This window comes from Xiphophorus couchianus, chromosome 21, assembly GCF_001444195.1.
Source record: "Xiphophorus couchianus chromosome 21, X_couchianus-1.0, whole genome shotgun sequence".
Taxonomy (NCBI): domain Eukaryota; kingdom Metazoa; phylum Chordata; class Actinopteri; order Cyprinodontiformes; family Poeciliidae; genus Xiphophorus; species Xiphophorus couchianus.
The window spans coordinates 8,784,271-8,810,597 of record NC_040248.1 but is presented as its reverse complement, the minus strand read 5'-3'; the positions used below and the strand labels follow the sequence as shown (position 1 = coordinate 8,810,597).

The window sequence follows — 26,327 nt, the reverse complement described above, 5'->3', positions numbered from 1 at the left end:
GGAAAACATTTTTCATTCTTTGAGAAAAATGTTTTGGAAATCATGGATGCTCAGTCAATTACCCCATTTATACAAAGCCGCTCTTTAGTGAAACCCTGACATTTTTGTTGCGATCCAGCCGCGATGGAAACTGATCTTTGTTTCAAGAGTCTTTCTGAAACAAAGTCTCATCTCCGAACTTTTCGGGAACAGCCCCCACTGAGGTGCGCCCTACTAATCAGGTGTAAAAGCGGCGAAAGCGCAGAACACGTAGCTGCAGGGTTTCTTCTACGAATGCACAACAAATAACAAATAACAACACAAACAACAAAAACAATGGCGGATAGCATTATGCTGTGTTGTGCTACTTTACCTGTTCAGGTTAACGCAACTTCTGATATGACAATAAAAGTGTTACATGCGCAGTTTCTTCGTCAGAGACGGGTTGCAGTTTTCTAAATGAGGCGCTAAGTGTCAAAAGCGCATGCGCGTTTCGACGACTTTCTAAAATCACAGCGCCACATAGTGGTTTGACATGACAGCTACAGCGGATTAAAGGTGTATATAGGGAATATAATTTAATAAGGGTGAAGCGGGAATATAATTATTTTATTAGCTCCAAATAAAAAAATAACAGCTAAGTAAAAATTCAAAATAAAATCTGTGTAGTAGGATCAATTGGTGAGTGGAATAAAGTGGAAAGCAGGGTAACATTTTGTCCTGGAAGTAGATGTGTTAGTAAAATGAAGAAAGTAAATTATATGAGTGAGGTTGACAAGCCCACAGCATCATGAGTCCATGTCCGTAACATGTGCAGAAAGCAATGTCTGGGAGATCATGTTCTGGACAAAAACATGATTCCATTCTGTAGTCAAGTTCAAAAGAAATACAAATAATTCTCAATCAGAGCAAATACAAAGGAAAACTGGTTAAATAGTTTGCTCTGTTTAACTTAACTGGTTATTGAAATTAATTTTGTTTAAAGTTTTGACACAAGTCACAAATTTGTTTCCAGAGAGCAGAACTTCTGCTGCAGCACAAAAATACAGATGAAAAGCCTCAGAGAGTAATTAGCCAATGCTTGAGGCTCAGAAATTGAGGTCGCTTTGACTACAGAGAGGACCTGACACCACCTGAGACCACCTGACATCTGGAGGAGCGTAACCAAAAACAATTCTGTCCGAATTCCCACTCAAGCAGGTCACTCTCAGTCATTCAGTTGCCAGCTTGAGGCGACAGTTCCCGACGACCGCCATGAATTAAAGATGGCATCACCATGGCAACCGAGGACCCAGAAATAGGCTAGCTTGACCTTTTCCCCGACCTGCTCTGAGTGATTCAGACGTTTGATTTTCTTCCCCTCATCTGAGACGTGATTGAGTGTTGAAGTGCAGAACCGGAGCAAGTCAAACACTTAAGCATCCTCCCTGTCATGCTCCAAGGAGCTCCGAGTGAATCAACCAGGCCAGGAGGGAAATATCAAATTCTCCAGATGAGGGGAAAGGTTTACTGCCACCTGAACCTAAAATAAACTGCAGGTCATTTCAGCGTTGCAGTGATCCTGGGATCCAATTTTCTGCACATGTGAAACCAACCAACATGCAAATGCAGGGGAAATGAAAAATGTCAAGGTTCTGGTTCAACATGGAGCTGGTGACTTAATAACACCAAATGCCACCAAGGGAAAACATCTTTCTTTGCAAAAGAATCTTCAGTTCCCATTTCAGCTGTATTAATGTAGATTATCATTACATGTTCCTTTAGAGTTTCTGAATTAGCATCACAGCTAGTGCTGCTAGTATTTTCATCCTGATGTCCCAACCCAAAGCAGGACAAAGCACTTGGTCAATGGAACAAATTAAATGCATGTCAATGAACTTTAGTCAAATCTAGCAAAAAAGCACCTGATGAAAACAGAACTCCATCCAGTCTTCAGACCCAGTTTTTTCAGGGTAGTAATACTTTTGTAAAGTGCTGCAAATTGGAATGGATCTTAGCGGAATATAGGAGGAACACAACTAATATAAAACAAGAAACAGAGAGCAGGAAAATAAATTAGTCGCTAAGAGAAAAGTACCTCTTCTCTGCACTGCTAAATTGTGTAAAGTAATTATCAACATCTGCAGGGGACAAAACAGGCCTGATTACTGCTTTAATCACAGCTGAAACAGTATTGATTACTTTACGCTAAGCATGAAGATCTTTCTGAATCTTCACAAAAGCGTCACTGTCCTCTACAGCTGAGCTCATCTTCATGCGTGACAATGCACCATCTCATGCTGCAAGGAATACCACTGTGTCACTGGCTGCTATGGGCATAAAAGGGAAGAAACTCATGGTGTGGTCACCATCCTCCTCTGACCTCAACCCTATTGAGAACATTTGGAGTTTCCTCAAGCAGAAGATCTGAGGGTGGAATGCAGTTCATATCGAAACAGCAGCTCTGGGAAGGTATTCTGATATTCTGTAAAGAAATTCAAGCAGAATTGATCTACAAATTCTCAAATTCAATGGATGCAAGAATTGTGCAGGTGATATCAAAGAAGGGGTCCTATGTTAACATGTAACTCAGTCTGTTAAGATGTTTTTGATTGAAATAGCTTTTGATTTTAGCACATGTGACCATTTAATGCTGCACATTCAAAGAATGACTGTTTGCAGTTCTTTATCATTCAAATGTTGAGAAAACCTGCTGTGCATAATAATTTGGAACAGTGCATTTTGAGTTTTTCATTTTGGGGAAAAATACTGTTCTCATGAGGAGCTTTGTTCAGTAAAACGTGATTTATACTGTAATAGTTCATGACTTGAAAATTATACTGACCATCATTTGCATTGACCATTTAAGAAAATCTGAGAAAATATCACTTGCATAATCATTTGGAACAAGGTGTATTTCTGTGGAACAACATGATCACGATCTATTACAGTCACTAAGTCAGTGTGTACATAATATTAATGAGTCAATATGTTAGCATTTCATAGCTTAATGTTGAAATTAGAACTTTTGTTCTCCAAAACACAAAGTTTGAGACCAGAATTCCACTTATTTTAGCAGTTCATCTCTGTGATGCTTAAACCTTATTCTAATTCTTTACCTCTCTTCTTTTGTTTTTAATAACTTAGCTGAATTAATCACCAAGTGCATGATTGGTACTATCCAAAAGACAATTTGCCTAAAAATGAAAGTTTTTATCTAAGTAAATGTTCTTTCTTTCTTTTTTTTTCTTTTGTACGCTGTAAGCTGTTTACTATTAAGACTAGGCATATATAATGCCCAACAGCAGATGATACCAGAAAATCCTAATGTTGATCAATGGCTTTCACACTGACTGCAGCAGCTGTGGAGCTCATTTATTTTGGCAAATGGGTTTTGCAAATAACACGCGGGATGCTCATTTAACCATCCTGCACACAAAGAGATGTAAAATAAAGCTCCAACCAAAAGGTTATTATTGAGCTAACTCTGTTAGAGAATTCCAGAGAGGTTTCGCTTTCAAAGTGTCAATAAAGTCTCAACTGAACACACTGTGCTTCACTGTGATCCTCTAACAGGTCTGACAGATGACTAAGAAATCCCAAGGCAGGCAAAAATTGCCCCACAACCTTTATTGAGAGCATGAGAGAGGGGTTATATTAGTTTTGCAGTACTATTAGCTCCTCTCTTTGGATCTATGTTTTCACTTCCATCAGAGCTGTGAAAAATTAGGTTTCATTACATGGAAACGTGAGTAAAAGGAGTAAGTAAAACCTACATGGCACCTTTTGAAACATGAAATCACAAAGTGTCTTACAAAAAATGATCCAAAAACTACATGAGAAAAATTACTACATTCAGTTATTTATTAACTAAAGTAATTTAAAAAAGATAATAGCTTCATACATGGTACAGCCTGAAAACCTTGGTCAGAAAACCATAGGAACCTCAAAAAGTTGTTTTGTTTAACCAGATTATTAACTATGATTACAATCATCAAGTCTAAACATTCCAATATCATTAACTGGCAAAAACATGAGCAAACAGGGAACTGAATCAGCCAAATCAGGAAGGGATCAAGCAAGGAAACATCTAAAACATGCAGGGCAGTGTGCCTTGAGGACCAGGGTTGGGAAACACTGAAGTAAAGAATCCACTGAGAGGCCAATGGTAACTGGAGGAACTGCAGCTAAAATGGGACATTAGTCATAAATACCACAAAACTGGTCTTTACACAAGAGGAACAGTTGTCAATGTGGAAATAAGTCATAGAAGCTCAAAACTGCAGTTTGCCAGTTTGTGAAGACATCAGCACCACAAAATGACATTTTAGAAGTATGGATTTTAGAAATAAGGTAAACGTTCAACCACTATAAATCCGTGGATACAGGGTGGAGAGACTGTCAATCTTCCATTTCTTGGCAACACCTAAGAATAACCTGCATAACCTGGCCTGGGATGTAAACACAACAGGGACTTTATTTTCTGAGAATCTTCAGGAAGAGCCTCTCTCAAAAACTATTGATGTCCTTCAATTGATGCTCTGTTGAAAGCATCATCTGCTATCCCCTCTGTGTGTGGTTCTCCAGCTGCACTGCAGCACACAGGAAGACTCTCCAGAGAATCATAAAATCTACCCTGAAGTCTATCGACTGCTCTCTGCTTCTCTCGTGGAAGTCCACAGGTCCCGCTGACTTAAGAAAGCCAGGAACATTTCAGAAGACTCCTCACACCTTGGACACAGCAGATAGGAGTATCAAAGTGAGAACAAATAGACTGAAGAACCATTTATACCCAGTAGCCTTCATTTAATTAGTCATTAAATGCCAGCTAGCATTATACCTGAGGCACCAAATTAAAAAACCCTTGTATTTTAATGCATGTTTTTTATACTGTCAATAAAGATTATTATTATTATTAGATCGGATCAATGCATTTGCGTGTGTTAGAATGGCTCAAAGACTAGACCTAAATCTAATTCAAAACTTGTCAAATAAGTTGAAAATTGTTGTTTAAAGATTACCTCCAACCAATCAGATTGACATTGAGGTATTTTGCAAAAAGTAATGTGGAGAATTTTCAATAACTTACATAATAATACTACACATTCTGGTTCTTACTTTTTTATTTATATATATATATTGTTAAAATCGTGTAGCATTTTCCTTTCTCTCCAATCATATTGAATTCAGTTTAAGTTTGTGGTTTTAATGTGTCAAAAGTTGAGTTATGGCACAACTCATATCATCCAAGTATCTTCAATGAGTTGTGGATGGTGATGGTTTGGGCAGAAAAGACCTGTGTGACATTCTCATGGCTGTCATGACATGCAAACAGCTCAACTTTGACAGAGCTGATATTTCACAGCAACATTATACTGGATTACATCATCAGTGGTTGGGAAGCACTGCAAATCCACCTTATTTGCTTTTGCTGCTCCTCTTTAAATCTCTGTCTGGCTGTACAGTTAAAAAGTTGAGCAGAGATGTTGGAGTTGGGGATATGATTCTTGTCTATCATGATGGATGAAGGAAATTGTTTGAACTTCCTCTTTCTCTCTCTGCTCTTTGGACTTGTTCTGCATCCATGAAGCCTCCATTTTAAGTCTTCTGGGTTTTGGAGTTGTAGTTCAGGTATTATTTGAGCTTTTGAAATGCTAATCAGCTGCTCCCGGTGGTAAAAACAATAAATTGTTGCCATAGTTATGCATCACAGCAACTGTACGAAAGTAAGAAAGTAAGAGCAGAAATCCTTCCAGATGCACAACATACAAAACCAGAAGAAACAATTGTCCAAACATGCAACACCTCAACCAAAAAAATATAAACAAAAGTTTAGAAAAAGAGCAAATCAGAAAAAATGTAACAGAGAAACTCCAAAATACTGCCACCATGAGAGGTGCAACTCTAAAGTTTAAACGTGGCCATAAGTGCTGTTCCAAATATCAATCCTTTATTCTGTTCCAAACCCACCTGGAGTATAATTGTAGTATCATCTGATTAAATCAAAGATTTTGCACATCTTAGCAAGGACACCAATAAACATTGAGACTATAATTAAGTTTGGTGTATCTGGCTTTGTAGATCCTGCTACACATCTCCATTTTGATTGTTTTCCCTCACAAACACTGCAGTTGAAGTTACACCTGTTTTTGATGTGAATTCTCCTGCTATTACTTTGCATGATGGAACACAATGGTGGAAATCCAGTAAAGCGAGGCCCACTTGACCAAGCCTGTAGTGAAGTATGAACCTTTACATCACAGCATATTTCATCCCCCTGTGATGATTTAGCACCTTTATAAGAATTTGATGCCACCACTCAGTTCTGAGATCTATCACCTGAAGGAGGCCTGTGGCAAAACAGATAGCCGATGAATCAACTCTAACTTGTCTGTGTGCATTTGAAGATGGTTGCTGATAGCCACGCGCAATAAAAAGCTGCTGCAGCAGAAGCTTAGAATACTACATACTTATGTATGTACTTGAGATAACACTTGTACTGCATCTTAAATTGAGAGTATAAGAGAGCTGTTTCTGTAAACAGAGTTTTGAAATCCTTAAAAGCCTGTAGTTATCACCTTAATCAACACACAGCAGTGAAAGTCTCAGTCTTGGCAATAAATGCTCTGTTCGCCATTTGTGTACAAGGAGCTACTTCCATAAGACTTACACTGACATGTTTCATTTTGCCAAACCCATGACACGTCTTAATGGATCTGTACTTTCATGTTCCACGGCCTAATGACTCAAAGCGTGACCTCGCAGCTGGAGAACGACTGTCTTTTTGAGAAGAAATCTGTTGGGATTTTCCATAGCTGTTATTGGGATTCTGAGCACTGCCGTACCCCTTGCAAACAGAATGGAGATGCCGCATGGAATCTTAACGACATTCCTGATAGCAAATCTGAAAGGCAAAGCAGTGGAGTGTTGCTGCACACCAAAATCAATTTCTGCACATTTTCCATTGGGTAAAGACTGCTCAGGTGACAACACAGTCATTATTGAAAGGAGGCTTTTTAATAACTTTCTCTGAATACGTTTCTATCACCCCTCAAACGTAGGTTGTATCAGTCATTGTCAAGCATTATTCCTTTTTCTTTTATAACAGCATGCTGTGATCTAAATAATTATGTTTCGTATGAGTAATAGTGCTGTAATTAGAAAATACCTTAGTTTTCGATTAATTCACAAGCCTGGTTTTGAATGGCACTTGCAGGCGTCAGACTGGAGAATGGCTGGTGAGTCATCTGGGCAGGAAGTTAACACTTTAACCCTTTTATGGTCTCGTTTCATTGAGTGAACGCCGAAAAGAAGCAGCTCTGACATCATTTGGCTCAAGGTGAACAAACAGTGCATTATCTCAGGTATTTCAAACCACCGCTCTCCAATGTGAATATTATACATGTTAACGGTTTATAGATGCAGCAAATTGCAAATTTATCAACTGCCTGGTAAAATTGACCCTTGCAAAAGTATTGACACCCCCTGAACAAACTTGTTTTATCTGGATTTTATGTGACAGAATAACATAAATGTGGAAATGTGACATGCAATGAAGACAACACATTTGGGGGGTGGGGGGGTTGTTTTGTTTTACGTTTGCAAACAAAAATAGAAAGCTTATTCAGTGCAGTTAGGTTTGGCCCTCATCAATACTTTATTGAGTGAGTTGCAAGGTTTGGGGAGAATGTCTCTATCAGTTTGGTCAAATTTAGACGTTTGTTGCTCATAATTTAATTAATTAATTAATTAATTAATTTATTTATTTATTTTTGCAAAACAGCTCAAACTTAGTCAGTCAGGATGGACAGAAATTGTGAACAGCAATTTTAAAGCCTTGCCAGGGATTTTCTACTGGACTTAGATCTGGACTTTGACTAGACCGTTCTATCCCACAAGTATGCTTTAATGTAGGCCATTTCATTTAAGATGTGACTATAAGTTTAGGGTCACCATACTGCTGGAAAGTGAATCTTCAACTCTGACCTCAAGTTTCCCTGTATCTGCTTAAGAAAAGTATCCCCACAGCATGATGCTGCCACCATCATGTTTCATGGGGATGATGTGGTTCAGCTGAGCTCCATTTCCTCAGAGGTTGCAACTTCGATCTGAACATAACATCACACCATAGTTGACCGTGTTCTGGTATCAAATCAGAAAAACAGTGGGATTTGCTAATTGTTTTACTCAGTAACCAGAGTAAGTGCAATTAGCATTTAACATTACTAAGTGTTAGTTTTGAGCCACACATAGCATATTGAATACAGGCTTAAAGTTTCAGTATTATTCTCATCTAACCTGAGCACCTTCCTCCATATGTTTCCATATTCCTTTTTCTAATTGTGCCGCTCTTAAAATCCTATAGTGGAAGGGAGCTATTGGGACTTTCCAAAAGTTCTGTACTTGAGTTTAAGACATTTTCTGGCCAGAAAAAATTAATAAAACGCTAAAAAGATTATCGTTTTAGCCACCTCAAATATAAGAACAAATTCTTGTGCCCTCCAGGTGTACGGGTCTTCAGATAAAAGCCTGTATGCTGAGAAGACAACTGATAACAGATTTCCCAACAGTATCTGAACGTCTCTGCAGGTCGTCCAGGTAGAGCAGGGCCAGAGTACCATGCTGCAGCCTTTAGATCCATTCCTGCTTCAACACACCTGAATTAACATCTCATTACCAGGTCTATGCAGAACTGAATGACCTGCTGAAAGTTGCAGGGCAGTAGTTCTTGAGTAACTCCCCTACTCTGGAGTTACCATTAATCTCTTGGCTGCTTGGCTGATTAATTTTCCCTTTGCCCAGTGAACAACCATAACTTGATAGATTTCAGGTTTCATCCCTCTTTCCATTGTCAGATGATAGGTTTTACTCTTGTTTTCAAGTCTCTCCCTAATCTGCCTGCTTTCTTGGTCTTCATCTGAAGTGTCCACAGAACAGCTGGGTTTGTGTTGAGATTAACTTAAACACAGGCATACTCTGTGTATAAATTAGATATATGAAGGGTATTTGAATATTTGCATTATTGAAACATTAAGCTGCAGACTAAAACTCCTAATGTGGCTTTCATTTGCTCTCAGACATTCCGGACTCCCACGCACCACACACCCTTTTTGTCTCTCTCCCACACAGACTGCATAAATATGTATCCGTAGAACTATTTATACCGTCACATACTAATCACACCAGCTTACTTTGAATCAGAGCTCTACATGCTGTAAATCGCAAGGGGCCTTATTTAATGAAAAAAAAAGAAAGAGAGGATCTCCAGCTTTCCGCGACACTTGCAATCAAGAGCTTAGTGTTTCAGAACTGCAGCGTGAAAATTCTTTTTAAATAACTCACATGGGGAATAAGCACGGGATCATTACCAAATATCCTTATCCATAACCTCACACACATCATGGAAAAAATAAAACATGAAAACAGTATGAGATTAGACGGAAGACAGAAGAAGAGGCTCGAATGCTGATTTAAATAAAAGGGGAAAATGACACACCCCTGCTCTAAATATACTGACTATGATGCAGTTCGTTCGGTGTCTGTATGAATCATCGCAGATCTCAGATGCCGACCGGAAACCTATATTTGCCTCCTGTTCATGATCCAGTTTGTGCTCATCATGTGTCATGTGTTCTGGCAGCAAAGAATGAAGCAGTAGGTGTGATAAGAAGTGGGAAAAACTGGGGAAATTCAGTTATCACAACAGATTTTCTACTATACGCTGTAGAATATATATATGAACTATATATATATCTCATCAAGCTGTTTACTTATGTCTGAGGCCTTCTGTGAAGAACACATAAGGATAATAATTACACAAAATATTCAACCTTATTTTTTTAGGAAGAAAGGAAGAACATAAGGAAGAAAGGAGAGAAGGAAGAAAGGAACATATGAAGGATATACCAAATGAACAACACAAGAAGGAGTGGCAGGATGAACTGAGGGACAGGAAGGAATGAAGCTAAAATAAAAGAGGTAAGATGAAAGAAATGGAAGAAAGGAAGGAAAGATGGACACAGAAAAGGAGAGAAATTCACAGAAGAGAAGCAACTTAAGAAATTGAATGGAGTTTGGACACAAAGATGGCAAGATTGAAGAAGGCAAGAAAAAAAGAGATGAAAAACAAGCCCAGAAGTAAGATAGGAAAGATGGAATGATGTGAGAGAGGGAGGAAGGACATGGGGTAGAAAGAAGGAAAGAAAAAAAGACACAAATAGCACAAAGAATAAATTACTTACAGGAAGAAGGTAAAAAGAAAATATGAATATTTTCCTTGGTCCAATTTTCAGTTCCTTTGCTGAAGACCCCTAAAATCAAATTCCAAACTTTTCCAGACTGCTCATGGATCTTGTATGTGCTTCCTGGTGTTGCATTTAATGAAGCTCTGTTTGGTTTTGTATTCCCACTGCCCTCAGACTGAAAAATCACCAGCAAAAATGTTTGTGAGGACCAGAAACAAAGCTTGCATAAAAATTATGTAAAGGTTTTCGCAAATGTTTTCTGTATGGTTTAGAATTTTTGAGTTTTTTAAAATAAGATTTGCACTGATCATGTATGCTATACAGATCTCCGGAGCTTATAAGAAGATCTCCCCTCATTATTCCTCAAGTGAGAGAAAAAAACACAGTGTGAGGCATGAATTTCAGCTCTGGCCTCTGGAAAAGCCTTCCTGTGAAAACCTGAGGCCAGCAGAGACCATCCATGTTTTTAAAAACAAATGTAAGACTTTTCACTCTTTTGCTAATAATTTATATTTCATTTAACTTGATTTTCAATCCAACTGTAACTGTAGTTTTATCACATTTTTAATTTAGCTTCAGATAGTTTTTAAATAATATTTATTTATAAATAACAAAATTACTTACTAATTTTGTGTTACAGATGATAGTGGATGTTTACCAGTTGTTTGACTATTTGTATTGTTTTTAATTATCTTTTGCATATTTCTTATATTATTCATGACATTAATTTTAGCACATTTTCAGCAGTTGCTACGAGTGCATCTAAACAAATCAGAACAACGCCTAACAGATCATTCATTTCAGTATTTCAATTCAAAAAATGAAACATTTATTTGTCAAGTGTAATGATTATGATGTACAGCTGATTAAACCCAATGTTTAAGACCGACATAGATGCATTATTAATACAGGGAGATGCCCAAGTATGCACACAATATGTTGCCATTGCTCCTTTATTATTCTATTCTATTCTATTCGATTTAAATAGCTGCATTAATGTGGCATGAAGGAGATCATTCTTTAATAGCAAACTTCACCTTGTTCTGAAAGCATACAGCCCGTTTACCTCACTTGATAGATTTGGACCAGTGAATTTATGTCAGAAGTTTCTATCACTCAGCATAGCAGTTATATATCTATTTTCACCAACTTTTTTCCTTCCATCAAATTTTTCATATTTTCCAGTTACCCACGGGGATACAGCAAGTGACTTCAGTGGCCAAAACTGGCAAAATTTACTTTTAGAAACCGCTTGGTGCCTGTAATGCATCACTCTGTGATCTTTCTTTTTCGTTGTTTCTGTACCGTGCAATCAATCTGCACATAATGAAATAGATGTTGATTATTGAATTAAGTTACTGAAATAAATCAACCGTGAAGCACTTGTATGACTATCATTGTCTCATCACCAAAAACGTCCATCAAACCAAACTTCACTCTATTTGACACATTTCCCATCATGTTAAGCACATTTTAAATAAATCATGTAAATAAATCACTTTGGAATACTTTTAGATATACAATGAGGGCCACAGATGTGCAGTTCAGACAGAAAACACATAGGGTAGAAAGTAGAGAAGTCCCACAGGAAACATCTCGTCCATTAGGCCTGCGAGATTACGTAACTTTTCCTAATGATGGATCTTCGGACTTCATCCAACCTCCTCCATCAATGTGCAAACTCTGCGAGAGAATTGCGTTTGCACGCCGAGATTTCCCCTGAAGTTTTGCAAAGAGAGACTAAATGTTTTTTTTTTTGCTTTTGTTATTTTTTTTGTTTATGCATCTGGAGATTTAGCTCCACAGTCTGACGACGGAACAAAGCAGAGACGATCCCACTCGGGTAAAAGTATAATTTGGGAACGACCGTTCCGAAATAAATAAAAAGCGGATTCTTACCGAATTTCCTGTCAGAGACGGCTGGTGAGGACCAGAGGCAGACGACCAGCGCAGCGACGAGGACGGGACACCGCGGGGAATCCATACCGCTCCTGCCTTCAGCACTAATCCATTCCGCACACCTTCGCTAAAACTGCATGTTTCCAGCCTCGGCGTCAGGGGGACGTCGGCTGCACAGGACAGGAGATTAAAAGTGATGGGAGACGGAACAGCAGGGAGAGGCGGAACGATTCGCTCAGGCACAACCGAAGCCAGGCGTTGTTTCAGCACCACGAACAGCGACCAGCTTGACGGAGGAGCCCCTCCTAGGGTCCTGACGTCAAGCAGCACACATGGAGGGGAGAGGAGACTGATGGCAGGAGGAACTATAAAAGAAACACTGAAACGGCGTGAAGGCATATACATCTGATTCTGTTGCAAAGTACTCAAAACACGTTGATTTGTGAACCATATATAAGTAAACAATATTCACTCGCCTGCCTTCACACACATTATTGTGTCATCACAAAAGGCTTTGGAGGGAGTTTTGACCATTATTCCAGAAGTGCATTTCTAAGGTCAGACACTGATGTTGGAAGAGAAAAGGTCAACTTGCATTCACTTCTGTAAAGCCTCAAATAATGTGTTATATTAGGACCAAACTCATACATGACCCCATGAATCAACACCAGTTGACTGTGACATATTTAGTGGAGAGAATATTTCATGACTGGATCTAAATTTACTGATTTGGAGAGATGACCTAATACCTGTGGTAATCTAGTATGTTTAGATGCTATTTACTAACATACAAAGAAAATATACAACCCTTCTTGGGGGGTTTAATTTGATTTGAACATTAATTCAAAAGTTTTACTGAATTCCATTAGATGAAGATATTTTCTGATGCACTGCAAATATACCAATTTGCATATAAGGAATAAAAAAAAAAACTTTCGGATTTATAAGAACTATGCAGAAAAAAACAAAATTTCGTCTTTAGATGAATGTGGCAGAGAATTGCTGACTTTCTCACTATCATTTATTACTACCTTTAAGAAACTAGATGTTACACGCAGAGGAAAGAAAATTAATCAGCCTTTATTTTTGTTCTTTCAAAACGCATAAGCAACAAAAATAAACAGTAAGCGTTGTGAATTGCAAGAAAGGAAATTAACAATGGTAGTATGAAGACTGTGCTGATATTTAAATGTCAGTTTTCAAAAGGTGGAGCACAACATAAGGGAACCCCAAAGGGTTACAAATTTACCAATTTTCTTATTGTTTATACATTTATGTTTGAGTACATCCCATTAAAAAGTTAAATATATTTTTGTTTGTTGATTTTATTTTAATGCCCTTAATCATATTTGTTTTTAAATCTAATTTTTGTGAGTATTTTAGATTTTATCATTAAGAAAATCTGAAGGATATTGTAAGTTACATATTTCTTATGGCTGAAGTATGTTATTTAGTAAAAAAAATAAATAAATAACACCAATATTCTTACCCTCTGAATATAATAAAGAAATTAAAGGATGTATAAAAATATAAATGTTAAGGTGGCCTGAACTCAAAGTATAATAAATAATTAAAAACGCAAACTTTTTTTGCATTTTTTCTGCTTTAAATTAGTTTCATTTCTGACAAAGTGTAGTTGCAGAACAAAAAGTCATTGAAGTACAATATATTAAACTGTGAAAAAAAGGAAAACTGACAAAAACATCTTCACAATCTTTAGATTAATATGGAAGATCATAATTTAACATAAAAGAAAATATATTCTATTGTTCATTATCCAAAAAATTTGGCTTGCAGATATAGTAAGATTAGTAGGTATGAACATCATGCAAAGTGCATAAATAATAATCACCTTGTATAAGTTCATCAAGCTGTTTATTTCAGATGAAAAATTGGGCTGACAACCCAACAGATATAAAGACAAATACAGACACATCAAAAATATGTTTTAAATATGAAGACACGAACGAGAGCTTTGAAAAGTGTATAAGAAAACAAGAAATCTCTAAACTGTTAGGCTGAATATTATAAATGTAAAAACCGGAGAGTTTTTCATATAAATTCTTCACGTGTTGATGCAGTTAAAATCTGAAGAACATGACAAGATGTAAGAAAACACGCCACACAATTTCATCATTTTTAATTTGTGGAAGATTAGAAATGCAGAAGAGCGTTCAAGGTCTTCACTGAAGAGTCATACATAACCCTTTGGGGAAAAAAAAGAAAAACTGTTAGGCTCCATAAAAAGTCAAATATTAACAATTACTTTTAAACCATTTTTCTAGTCCTTCACAGAAACCCTGATTAAATAGAAAAAAAACCCTCACCTCTGGGTTTCTCTGCTGTCTACAGAACAGCCTGCATGTTTATGAAGATGCTGCTGGACCGACACAGCAGCTCTCTTTATGCCGCCTTTGGAGTGCCCCGCTAATGAGCAACAAAGCAGATTAATTTTCAATAAACAGTAACATCAAATGCTAATATGAACGTTTGAGGCCTGAAAACTTACTGTCTTTAATGACCGCCAAGACGTGCAGCACTGCTGCCAGCTCAGAGAGACTGTCAAGGGCGTCCGACTCCAAAGATGATGAGACCTCTGCCAAAAATGACCTAAAGAAGGGATTTATAAAGAAAAAAAAAATCTATAAAAAATCTTTCAAATTTGACTAAATCAGCAGCATTCAGTGTGTATACCTTGTGATAGAGGGGGATTTGAGGATGACAGATAGCAGTAAGCTGGACAAAGGAGGCATTTCATCAACAGACTGTGGGATGACAACCTCTTCAGGATGGGTAAGCTTCAAATAAACAAACACAAACCAATTAATACGTCTTTCACTAAGGTTAGGGTTCCATCAACTAAAGTTGATGAAAGCAGGTAACTTCCATCCTTTTGACTGGCTCTGTTCTGTGCCATTTTTTACCTTCTGAAGCAAATGCTTCTTCTCCACAATGATGGCCGCAAACACGGTGGACTGCACCCCGCTAAGAAGCGCCGCGTCCCACGTCTGTGCCACCTGGAGGAAGTCCGTCAGGCCAGGAACGGCTGACTGACACAGCTGAAATGGACCAGAGAGTTTCATGATGTTAAAAACCAGAACCGCGGTCAGGAACGTATTGCAGATTGCTTGTCCTGCTACTTAATGTAAAGGTATTTATACCTGGTGATCCATTTTATAACGTTATAATGCCCAACTTAAATGGCTCTTATGTGACAATATGTCACAAGGTTTGTTTTTTTTTACACATATTAACATTCAAATATATCAAATATATAGTCAGACCTCTGTACTTTGAAGCCTCTAAATGAAATCCAGGGAAACTAATTGTATTAAGTCCTTTAGCTAGAAAAAGAGTCTAAGTGTGTGTAATTTAACTTCAGTATAAATCTTGCTGTTCTATGAAGACCTCACAGGTTTGTTGGAGAACATCAGCGAACAAACAGGATCATGAAGATCATCAGAATAGTCTGGGAGGAAATTTAATGCAGAGTTAGGTTATGAAACGATAGCCAAAGCTTTCGACATCTCAAACCACGGTTTAATCAGTTATCTAAAATGAACTGACAGTCCAGGTAAACTGAGGATTCATCAGAGAAGCAGGCAAGAGGCTAAAGGTGACTCTGAGGGAGCTACAGAGATCTTCTGCTAAGATGGAAAAATTGTTGACAGGAAAACTGTTGTGCACTCCACAAATCAGGGCTTTGTGGAAAGTAACAAGAAGAACATCAATGTAGAAACAAACCAATTAGAAGCACAGTTTAGAGTTTGTTGGGAACACAGCTTTGGTCAGATGAGATCAACAATTTTTTATTATTAACCTACATCCATAATACAGCGTGTTGCAAAAAACAAACACTTTATATAGCCCTGAAAACACTGGGAGGGAGTGTAGCAGGATAAAATTCAGTCTCTAAATGGAGACCATTGGTAAAAACCAACCCAAACTTATCAGATTTCTATTTGAAACGGATACATTTTTGCACTACTTCATATTTTGTGTAAATACTTTTGCAATCCACTGAAACAGAAAACAGAATTATTTGAATGACAATTTTAAAAAAAACAACAAAAAAAACATTCCTTACAAGTTGTCCCTCTTCCGGTTCTTTCCTCAAGCAACGTGCCAACAACTCTATGATCTTTTGGAAAATGTTGGCCACCACACCCAAAATGACCAAGTTGGACTCCTGATCCTGGTTGTTATCATCAGGTACAACGCTGTTTGCCACCTCCTTTAGAATCGGCAGCACTGCTGGGATACACGTGTAGCCTGCCTCTGAAAACATAAACGCTGCCGTTACTTCCCTGTAAGATGTTCAAGAGTAAATGAGCTAAACCTCAGGGAAACATCCTCCTTCTTGTCTGTTTTAGCAAATTGCAACATCTCCTTCACATATCATGATATTCTCACCTGAGAGGAGGATGAGTGAGCACAGGTGGAGGATTTGGCCTTTGAACATCTTGTCCCCCAAACCGACGAGGAAAATGTCACGGCACACCTTCAGGAAACTCTGATCAAAAAACATCTGCTGTTACTTTAAAGATCTGACGAAACAGTGGGATTGATAGGAGAAATGGGAAAACAACCCGTTTCAGTAGTGAGAGCAGAAGGAAGGATGCATACAACAGTGTGTGTGGACTGGAGCAGAAAAATCAATGAGGATTCTAAATTTACTGAGCAGCGCTCCGAGTCCCAGATGGAGGAGGAACACAAGCTAAACGGAACCAAACATCCAGGATAACAAAGTAACAGCAGGCTTCCTTTTGATCCGGGTTATGAGCCGGAGTGGATATAAGCGAAATAAATTTGGAAGGAGGAGCTGAAGTCAGGGAATTCAACTCATTTTTATGTCCAATTTCTAGTCTTTTCCAGACTTCTCAGCCTATTTTTGACCCAGTTTAAAAGTAGAAAAGATGGATGGATCAACGTTTGGATGGAGAACAGGATGAATGAATGAATTAAAGAAAAACAAACAAATTGACACAAATCGAAGGAGAAACTGATAGACTTTGAAACGGATGGACAAACCAATTAATGATCAAACCGATCGCCATATGGGTTTTGCACCCATACATACATGAATAAATCTCAAAACACATTTTGTTCCACACTATTTTCCCTCTCATTCTTTTTCATACTGCATATTAAACCCCGCATAATGTCAGATTTGACTTCTAAAATGCTTTAGTGATCATATAAATAGACTCCAGATTCCAGCTTGACGCACATTCACGTCGCATTTAGCTCCTCCAAGAGAAAATAGAAAATCTGTATCATGTTCGATGTAGGGGGAAATAAACATCAGAGTTCTTCAAAATGTCAAATACCAGGAACGAAAAGGCATTACTTTAAAGATAACAGCTCCGTCTGTCTGAGAATACAAGATTATTTAGTCATCAATCATGCAAATACAAATTCAGTTTTAAAATGAAAATGGAAGAAGATTGCATTACTTCTTGGGTTAATTTTAATATGTGCCTAATGAGAATCATTCTCCATTCTATAATTATTAAGGTCAGCTGAGGTTTAATAACTACAGAGTCCTAATGAAACCAAATCTCACACAGCAAATAAGCTGAAGTTCTGGAGCTGTGTGTTTCAAGAAGAGATAACAGTGAAGTTCACCTCGGTTATCTGTGTGGCGAGCTTCCGCGACTTCTCCGAGACCTCGCCGTCCTCGCTCCTGGTGAGGAAGGGCAGGACCCTCTCCGCGACCCACGCCGCCACACGCTCCATGGAGACCAGGTAGTCCCGACCTGCTGTCGACTGGCAGACAAAAACACTTCCTGTTTTTATTTTAGCTTCTCGTCAAGCTGAAGACAGAAGGAGCAGGCTCATCGCCAGCAATAAATTGGCTTAAAATAAATAAATAAATAAAAATCTGTCATCTGGAGAGATGTCTGGAAGCTGTTCAGGGTAATAGCTCAGGAGAGGAAATTATCTACGGTGTTGATGTTTAAAGACATAACGAGCACGACTTTCATCTTCATTTAGAATATTATGAATATTTTCAGGGAGCTGAAAACAAAATACTTCTTAAGGAAGAAAAAATAAATCTAAGAAGAAATGCAGGTGTGAAGAAGTATTCTGGGGCAATTTCTACATAACCATGACTCCAGAAATCATTGTTTCAAACAAATGCACATAAATGTGATTTACTCAGATGTGTCATCACTTTGCTGAGGCCTGGAAGACACAAACAGCCACAATCAGATGATAGGAAACTGTTAGGGATGTTGAGGTACAACCCGGGAAGAATCAAACATTGAGCCTGCTTTCAACTGGAAACTGTTGGAAAACTAAAGAGGCCAAATTCCCCCAGGAGGAAAATGATTGGCCATTTAGCAGACTGAAAACAATAACGAAGAAGCATGTTTGCATTTGTCAGAGTGAAGCTTCCAAAACAAAGAAGAAAAACAATGTAATCAATGTCAAGCATGTTGGTGGCAGCATCATGCTGTGGAGATGTATGTACACATAAACTGCTGTTTCTTTTCCAGAAGAACAAATTTTAACATTTACAGGTTTATTTTTATGCATTCATGAAATCCATGAAACAGAGAAAAGTTTCCTCCACTTTGCTTCAGCAAACTACAACTAGCTATAAAAAGGAGCATTCATGTCAACAAAACATATGAGCAGGCGGACAACAGATGCTAATCAAGAGAGAGACTTGCGTGATGTTGGAGATGAGCTCCGAGGCGACCGTGATAAATGAAGGCTTTCAGCGCCGTCTCCACTTGGGGTCTTTTTGGGTCTTCTGTGGAGGATCTGAGGTGAGTGTAGAGAACCGACTGCCAAGACAATACAGAGAAACATGTTACTTGTTAGAGGAAGGCTGTAATGGATTCACTGTTATGTGTTTCAACCTTTCTGTTTAATAAAATACCTTCCAGTTCCCTAAAAGCATGTGCAGCTCCTTCAGGGGCCCCTCACCCAGAGCTAGGACTTTCTCCCGTGTGGAAGTGTGGCTGAAAAGGTATTCCAGAAACGCCAGAGCCAGGTCTGGTTTGGTCTCCACTGTCTCCTGGATTCGCACCTTTCTGCTTTTAGTGACCTTGTCCTAGAGTTGGGAGCAGGCAACATTTTACACATTTCTTCTGGCAAAATTCAGTACTTTTAAGGCAGTCTTCAAACTTTTTGTCTACACTTTTTCAGACGGCATAGAGAATGCAGCCTTGACCACTGACCCCTTGCTTGGGAACGGCCTCGCCCAGCCAATCAGAGACCAGTTCAAGGACGTCGGCCACCTGACCCCATCGGCAGATGCAGTCCAGCAGCTGGCTAAACTGAGCTGGAGCAGATCCTGACTCCATCCTCTTCAGTCTGGACAGCACGCCACAGCTGGGACATTTCAATACAAGACAGTCAAGTTAAACTGTTTTACATCAAGATAAAATCAAGTGCAATCAGCATTATAGCCCACCTAAACGTTGGAGCTGCAGCTGGAGGCATAAAAGAGGCCAGCTGGATTAGAGGTACAGTGCAGCTCTCATCCTAAAAAAAACAGTAATAAAAACCCATTTACGCTGTTGTTTAGAGAAATGTTAAAATAATAACAGACTGCAGCTATTTTACCTTAAAAGCCTGGAAATACTTGGCCATGACATTTCCAAACTTGGCAACTGTGTACTTGTGCGCCTCTTCGTTTTGCTTCAGCGCTTTCTCAACACTTCTCCACAGGATGACCACGACTTCCAGCAAACTGGACACAACGGACAAATCCTGTCCCAACACCAGCGGTCCGCCCTGCTGAGAGCAACAAACACACGTTTATTGACACAGAGTTCAGTGTTACTTTAGATCTTGCTGGCAACAGGACATCAAGTTTAAATTGGTTCTGCATCGACTGCAAGAGTCTTCATAACCACTTTTTCACATTTTATCCCATTACAGCCACAAACTTCAATGCATTTTAGTCCAATACTCATAATTACACAGTCTATGGATTCTCCCTCCTGAGCTGTAGACAGGTTATTACACCAAATTTAATTCAAGGATATCAGAATGAATGGGGATGAATGCTATGTAACATGTTCTTCTCACGTATGCACTTCTTATTAGTTCAATAGAGTCTATAAATGTTTCAGTCTTACTGTACTGTTCTCCTTGTTGTTGTCGTTAATCTCCGTCAAGTCAAAGTCGACCTCGATGCAGTTGTTCAGAGTGCGACGAATAACCAGAATCAGTTTTACTGGAATATTAAAAAACAAACAAACAAAAAAAAAACAGCAACTAAATTATTCAGTACTACAGCCCGTCATGTGATCTCATGAAAACAAACTTTTGTTCCTCACTGATGTTAGTGGCAGCTGTGTGTTTGTGAGCAAACTGGTAGAACTTCCTGGCAGCCATGGGATTCATCTGGATGAGGGTGATGCACCTGCAGCACCACTCCTTCTCCGGCTCGTTGACGGGGAAGAAGGACTTGAAGAGCAGGTCCACGATTCGCTTGGAGACAGAAAGCGAGTCGATGGCGAGGCGGGCCAGCAGGTGGTCCATGCTGCAGACATCCCAGAACTGGAAGGAGACAGAAAGAGGAGAGGGTGAGGAGAAAAGCCTCCACTTGCTTAATCAGTGGAGCTTGATTAAATTAGAAATGACTTTGTGATAGAAGATGTATTTCAGAAATAATAGTAATGGATTGACTACCATTACTTTCTTTCCTACAAAAGCCCTGAAGGGAATCAGTTTCTAAATCTGCATTAAAAAAAAAGTCATAACTTTGGGATTTATCAATATTTATTTTAAAATATAAAAATATTTTTTTATTTATGTAAGCAGCTTTTGGGGGTCTACCATAAGAAGCCAATAACACAAAAGAAATCTGAAGTTTTTAAAATATTTTTAAGTATTTTTTTTAGCCAGCCTGAAGGTTAGTGTTAATTCATGTTTGCTTTTTTTAAATCAGTTTTATTCTTCACTGTTTGTTTTTGTAATACCACTTTTGACCACAAGAAACACTGAATCAAATCATTGCTGACTAATTATTAGATTCAGCCTCACATCACTGCAACTTTTGAGCACTTTTTGTCGAGTCTTCCAGACCTGAATACCAGAATGAAGATGCAACTATATTTTTTTCTCCAAACAAACCGCACCTTGGCTGCACGAACTGCTTTAACCTTGATGAGCAGGTCGAGAAACGACGTGCGAACTTTCTCAGAGTTGTCGTGGAGACTGTACTTGACAGTGGGCAGCAGCTTTTCCATCAGTGGATGGCTCTGTGGGTTATCCAGGACAATATTCAGGCACTGCGGGAAAAAAAGGAAACACAAAAATCCATAAGCATCATAAACAAAAATTACTTTTCATTACATTCATTAAAGATTGTGGTTGTTGACCTGTGCCTAGCTGACTGTGGGTAAGATGTCACTTTGACCAATTGTAAAGAGGTGAAAAAAATATTTTTCACTTTTCTATTTGTTTTTATAAGTTAAAAATATGAATTACAAATAAATCCCCCATTTTTTCTGAAATACTGATACAAATTGGGTTTTTGTGCTTTTTGTCTAATATCTAAAATGTTGGTAAATAAAGGTTTTTCACTGATATGGGATATTTTGGGATACGTCAAATGAAATTGAGGTTGTAGATTATTTTAATAAAACAAACAAAAAAAGATTAAAGTAAAAGAAAATCTAGTTAACAAATAAAATATCAGTCACATAAGCAAAGACATTGATTTTCTAATTTAGGCTTGTGAGACCCTGAACGCCATGAATACCTGTATGTATTTGGAAAAAAAAGAGTCCTCAAAATGTAATTTCCAGGATTTTTCTGTTATACTGTAGATTGACTTAAGATGAACTAAGGCCATGCCTTCTACCTTAAAGACTGAGCAGCGGACATCAGGAGAGCTGCTGTCAGTGGCCAGCTCCATTACCAGCTTCTTCAGGAAATCTGTGATGATCGTTGGAGGAAGGAGCTCCCAGCATTTTGCCAGGATCTTACATACCCCCAGCGTGGCACTGGAGCGCACAGTGGGGTGAGGGTCATGTAGGAGCACCTGAGGAAGACATATATTTAGATTTGTGTGAAAATTTGCTCGCCCCCTGGAGTGATCGTTTTCCGCTGAAGCAATAAAACAAGGCTGGAAATCTCAGCGTTCCCTCGTTCTTCATATGTGGATGTCATACTTTTCTTCTCTCAACACCAGTGTTCACAGTTCTCTGGCATTTTAAATCATCCTTAAAAGAATAAAGAGTTTTGTTGTTTTCCTCAAGAAAATATTTCTGCATTTGTCAGGCTTCATATATGAGATTTGTAAAAATCATAAAAAGTAATGCAAAAAAAATGAAGGATGAAAGAACTGATTAGGGCATAAAAACTGAACTCCATCCTGATTTCTTAAAATAATCCCCACCATTGCCGAGTCCAGCTGCTTTTGAATGTTCATGTCCACATTTTCGTTGCTTAGATCCGGGTCATGGACTGGGAAGGCCTCGGTGAAAAGCAAAGTGGCGTTTGCTCGCACCTCGAAGTTAGGAACCTGAAGGCGTCAAGCAAACATTAACTCTAGAACAGCATGTAAGCACAGTGTGAATGATCCCAGAAACTAAGTGTGTGTGTGTTGCCTACACTGAGAGACTTCCAGAGAATCGGCTTGTAGAGGTTGTATAGCATCTTGTCCACACTGGGGCATCCTTTCCTCGAGTGAATATAGCTCACGATCTACATTAAATAAGGAAAAAGGAACTGTCAGCACACGCTGAAAACAAAACAGGACACTACTCTTCATTTTACCACAAGAAAACTTCAAACTTTTCACATTTCACTTGGAAGGTTACTTCACTTTAAAGGTTGTAAACCTTTAAAAATAGGACATGATTGGGAAGTAGGAGGTAAAAGATAATTAAAGCATAATTTGAAAAGCATCCCCACAGCAAGATGTCCCTCCCCCCACATGTTTCACAATGGGTATGTTATGTTTAGAGTGTAGTTTTCCATTACAAGCAGTGTTTTTGCAAAAAGGCCTCACTAATTATTTGTCTTCTGTAAGCCAAGGGATTTTAGTATCATATTAAAGGGGTCTAAGCAGAAATCCTCGTAATTTTTCTGATTTTTTGTACTTATTTGTAAATCCTAACTCTACTGTTGTGATAATGCAAAATGTGAACAAGCTGTAATGAGGCAGACCTGTCTAACTTTGCTGTGAACCGGTGCTGTTCTTTGAAGCAAAATGGCATTCTGCATGAAATCCTGAATGCATGTACTCTCAATCGTCTCCAGGAAGTCGCCGCTAGCCTTCTTCCAGGCTCTGAAGTAGATCTCCGCGATATGAGTAGCTAGGTTCCTGAGAATAAAGCAAAACTATTAATTAAACTCTCTTATATATTCTGACTGGAGTCACTGAGTATAAAGAGCACTTCTTACTTGTGATAAAACTCCAGCTGGTTTTTAATGGTGCCGTGGATAAGCCAGATAAAATCAACGTTCCAGCTGAAAAGGAACACCAGGAATCGCTTTCCCTGCGACAGTAAACACACCGTCAGGCTGACAGCTCAAGGACAAAGTCACAACTGCGATAACGACTGCCTCCACTCACATCATCGTTTCTAATGTGAGTAGGATGGTGAAAGCACTGAAGCAGCAAGTCGATTATCTGCTTGTTGTTTTCTGATGTGTACTCCAGACTCTTAAGAACGTTGTGAAGACTCCACACTCTTTGGATCTCAGCAGCCTGACAAAGAGATCAGAGATGAGAATATTAGGTCTTCAGTCCTGAATTTTTCAGAGGTTGTGCTTGCGGCTCTCTCTCCTCCTGCCTGTCAGAATGATCTTACTCTCAGCCAAAAAACGTCTCTCCTGTTTCTAAAAATACTGGACATCCTGGGAGAATACACTGACCGGTTTCTTTAAGATGAAGCTCTTCTGGAGGGAGATGAGGAAAGCGGTGCGCCCAAACTTTTCCCTCTCCAGTAGTTCCTTCTTCCACCAGGTTTCAAACAGCGTCTGTATGTGGAGCTGCAGCTGCACCTCGGACACGGGGAGGGACACCAAAACATCTGATGGAGAAAAGAAAAAAAAAAAACAGCTACAATCACAGAGAGAGCACACCCTGGACAAGTCGCCAGTCTGTTGCAGGACAACACAGAGACAGAGAGGACAAACAACCATGCACACGCACACTCACACCTAGGGAGAATTTAGAGAGACCAATTAACCTAACAGTCATGTTTTTGGACTGTGGGAGGAAGCCGGAGTACCTGGAGAGAACCCACGCATGTACAGGAGAACATGCAAACTCCATACAGAAAGACCCTGGGCCTGGAATCAAACCCAGGACCTTCTTGCTGCAAGGCAACAGCTCTACCAACTGCGGCACTGTGGAGCCCAGTACAATTACCATTAAATCTGTCAAATCACAGAACAACATAATTCTCACCATGAAGTCTGTGGGCGATATCTAAAAGTGCACTGTACGTGTCTCCATCCTGTAAAACCTTTAGAGACACAGCAGCCACCAGGGTCACACCGTCCACCACCGCCATGATATGCTTCTGAAAAAGAGAGGTTTTTATAGGATCATCAAGAGAAGAAATCATGCAATATAGATTTCAAAACCATCAGAAAACAAGACATTGAAGGTACTTTGAGTAGCACTTGATTAATGTCGTCCAGCTGAACAGGAAGTGACTGATAAACTCACAGGATCCGGAGCCGACTCCTGCTGCATCGCGTCCTCCTCCCAGCAATCTGGAGGTAAATCCATCAGAATCTCCTGGAGGAGGGAGTCCAGCTGACTCCAGAGAGCCTCCCTCTGCTCTCTGGGCATCTCCTGCACCACCTCTTCAACATCGAAGGGCTCAGTTTTGTCCTTCTACTCAGAAAAAAATAAATAAAGAAGATTCAGGGTTTTACATTTCCTGAAACAAACCCAGGATGCAGGCTGGGTCACCATGTTTTTATCATTTGCATGTCATTAACTTTTGCTGCAATTTTGTTAAAGATTTGTTTGCATCTCTGGCACTGAAACTGAATGAAATCAGAGGTAAATATATCAAAACCTGAAGGGTAAGCATTAGCCTTTGTTATTTTCATTCAATAATTAAAAATTAACTATACCTATGTAATGTAAAAAGTCCTTAACTGGACTGGGTTATGCCTTTTTACAGGCCTGTGGAATGATAGTGACATTGTTTAACATAACTACTTATATTTAAAACAGCAGCAGTTACTTTTGCACCCAAGCATTATTAGCAACATTATTATTTTCATGATGACTCAAATAATGTTTTTATGCAATACTTTCATGTTTTCAAAGACTCCCACATTCGAAAAGCATTGCTGACATACTCAGGTCCCTACATTTTTCTCTAAAAGAAACCCTTTTATTCATGTTGTCAACTTATGCTCATCTCATTCAAAATTTATTACTAAAGACTTGTGATGTTATCTACATGTTTCAGATCTTTCACAGTTTTGACACACCTAAATAAAATGATGGTAACATTTTGGGGAAATAATTCAAGCATTTGGATCAATCCTACTGGAGAAGGGACACGTCTATAGCATCTAGAGTAAATAAAAACATGTTGAAACCCGTATATCAAATCCCTTGAGGGTTTTGATATACGGCGTGTGTTAAGACAATGCATAACCCGAAAATTAAGATACTGATGTCTACGTCTATAGTTCGCCGGAATAAAATACAGAAAACAGAGTTTGCCACTTACATGAAGCTGAATAAAGCGAAGAAAGTCCTCCACCTTTTCCTTAGAGGTAGCCTCTAAAAACACCTCTCGCTTGGACATTATTCCGGGTTATCCAAGCGATACGAAGTTACCTGAATATTTGAAAGAAGTGAGAACACTGACTTCTTCATAAGTAGGCAGAGTAATTGCCAAACCAAAACAACTATGGCCGACTGTTAGTCGACCACATTTAACACTACGTTGGTTAAATTTAACTCCTCTCTGGTTACCAGATAGTTCCGAGCTAGCTAATGAATAATTAATCTGAGGTAAAGTTAGCTCAGTAGTTTGTTACCTTTTTGTTTATGTTATTGTAATCTGGAACCGGGAAGAAAATGACAGCCGACAATAATTGCACTTAACCCGCGCAAATTTGGATAGACTGTTTACGTCCTGACGTCAAGCGTTTGTTTTTGACGTAGGAGTTGTTACATTTCTCAACCACTTGAGGGCGACAAACTACCACATAAATATTTTCTCCACAGCAACTCAACTTTGAGATACTTTTCTACACAGATGCTTTAAA

General features: G+C 38.8%; 2 protein-coding genes across 4 annotated transcripts in view; both read right to left on the bottom strand.

Annotated features, from left to right (window-relative positions):
• ptprn2 (protein tyrosine phosphatase receptor type N2) overlaps positions 1-12,429 on the bottom strand; it is a 145,498-nt gene extending 133,069 nt beyond the window's left edge. The window contains exon 1 of the mRNA XM_028005135.1: positions 12,102-12,429. Within this exon, the coding sequence (XP_027860936.1) occupies positions 12,102-12,186 (85 nt within the window). The 5' untranslated portion in view covers positions 12,187-12,429. The remainder of the gene's footprint in view (positions 1-12,101) is intronic.
• Positions 12,430-13,959: 1,530 nt separating this feature from the next.
• On the bottom strand, positions 13,960-26,186 carry ncapg2 (non-SMC condensin II complex, subunit G2). Of its 3 annotated transcripts, none has more exons than XM_028005208.1 (27): positions 26,097-26,186; positions 25,784-25,919; positions 24,757-24,927; positions 24,493-24,607; positions 23,955-24,112; positions 23,653-23,787; positions 23,481-23,575; positions 23,244-23,400; positions 22,686-22,778; positions 22,471-22,596; positions 21,934-22,113; positions 21,206-21,358; positions 20,402-20,624; positions 20,201-20,298; positions 19,683-19,856; positions 19,531-19,601; positions 19,295-19,448; positions 18,994-19,167; positions 18,782-18,898; positions 17,730-17,870; positions 16,515-16,614; positions 16,189-16,379; positions 15,026-15,160; positions 14,796-14,899; positions 14,611-14,711; positions 14,429-14,528; positions 13,960-14,307 (listed from the first exon to the last, which is right to left on the bottom strand). In XM_028005208.1, exons 2-27 carry the CDS (start codon positions 25,859-25,861, stop codon positions 14,256-14,258), a joined length of 3,396 nt encoding a protein of 1,131 aa, XP_027861009.1. In that variant the 5' UTR covers positions 25,862-25,919; positions 26,097-26,186; the 3' UTR covers positions 13,960-14,255. The 3 variants fall into 3 exon arrangements, with proteins under 3 accessions (XP_027861009.1, XP_027861008.1, XP_027861010.1); XM_028005207.1 differs by having other exon boundaries at positions 25,784-25,893; XM_028005209.1 differs by having other exon boundaries at positions 19,683-19,853; positions 25,784-25,893.
• Positions 26,187-26,327: the final 141 nt, after the last annotated feature.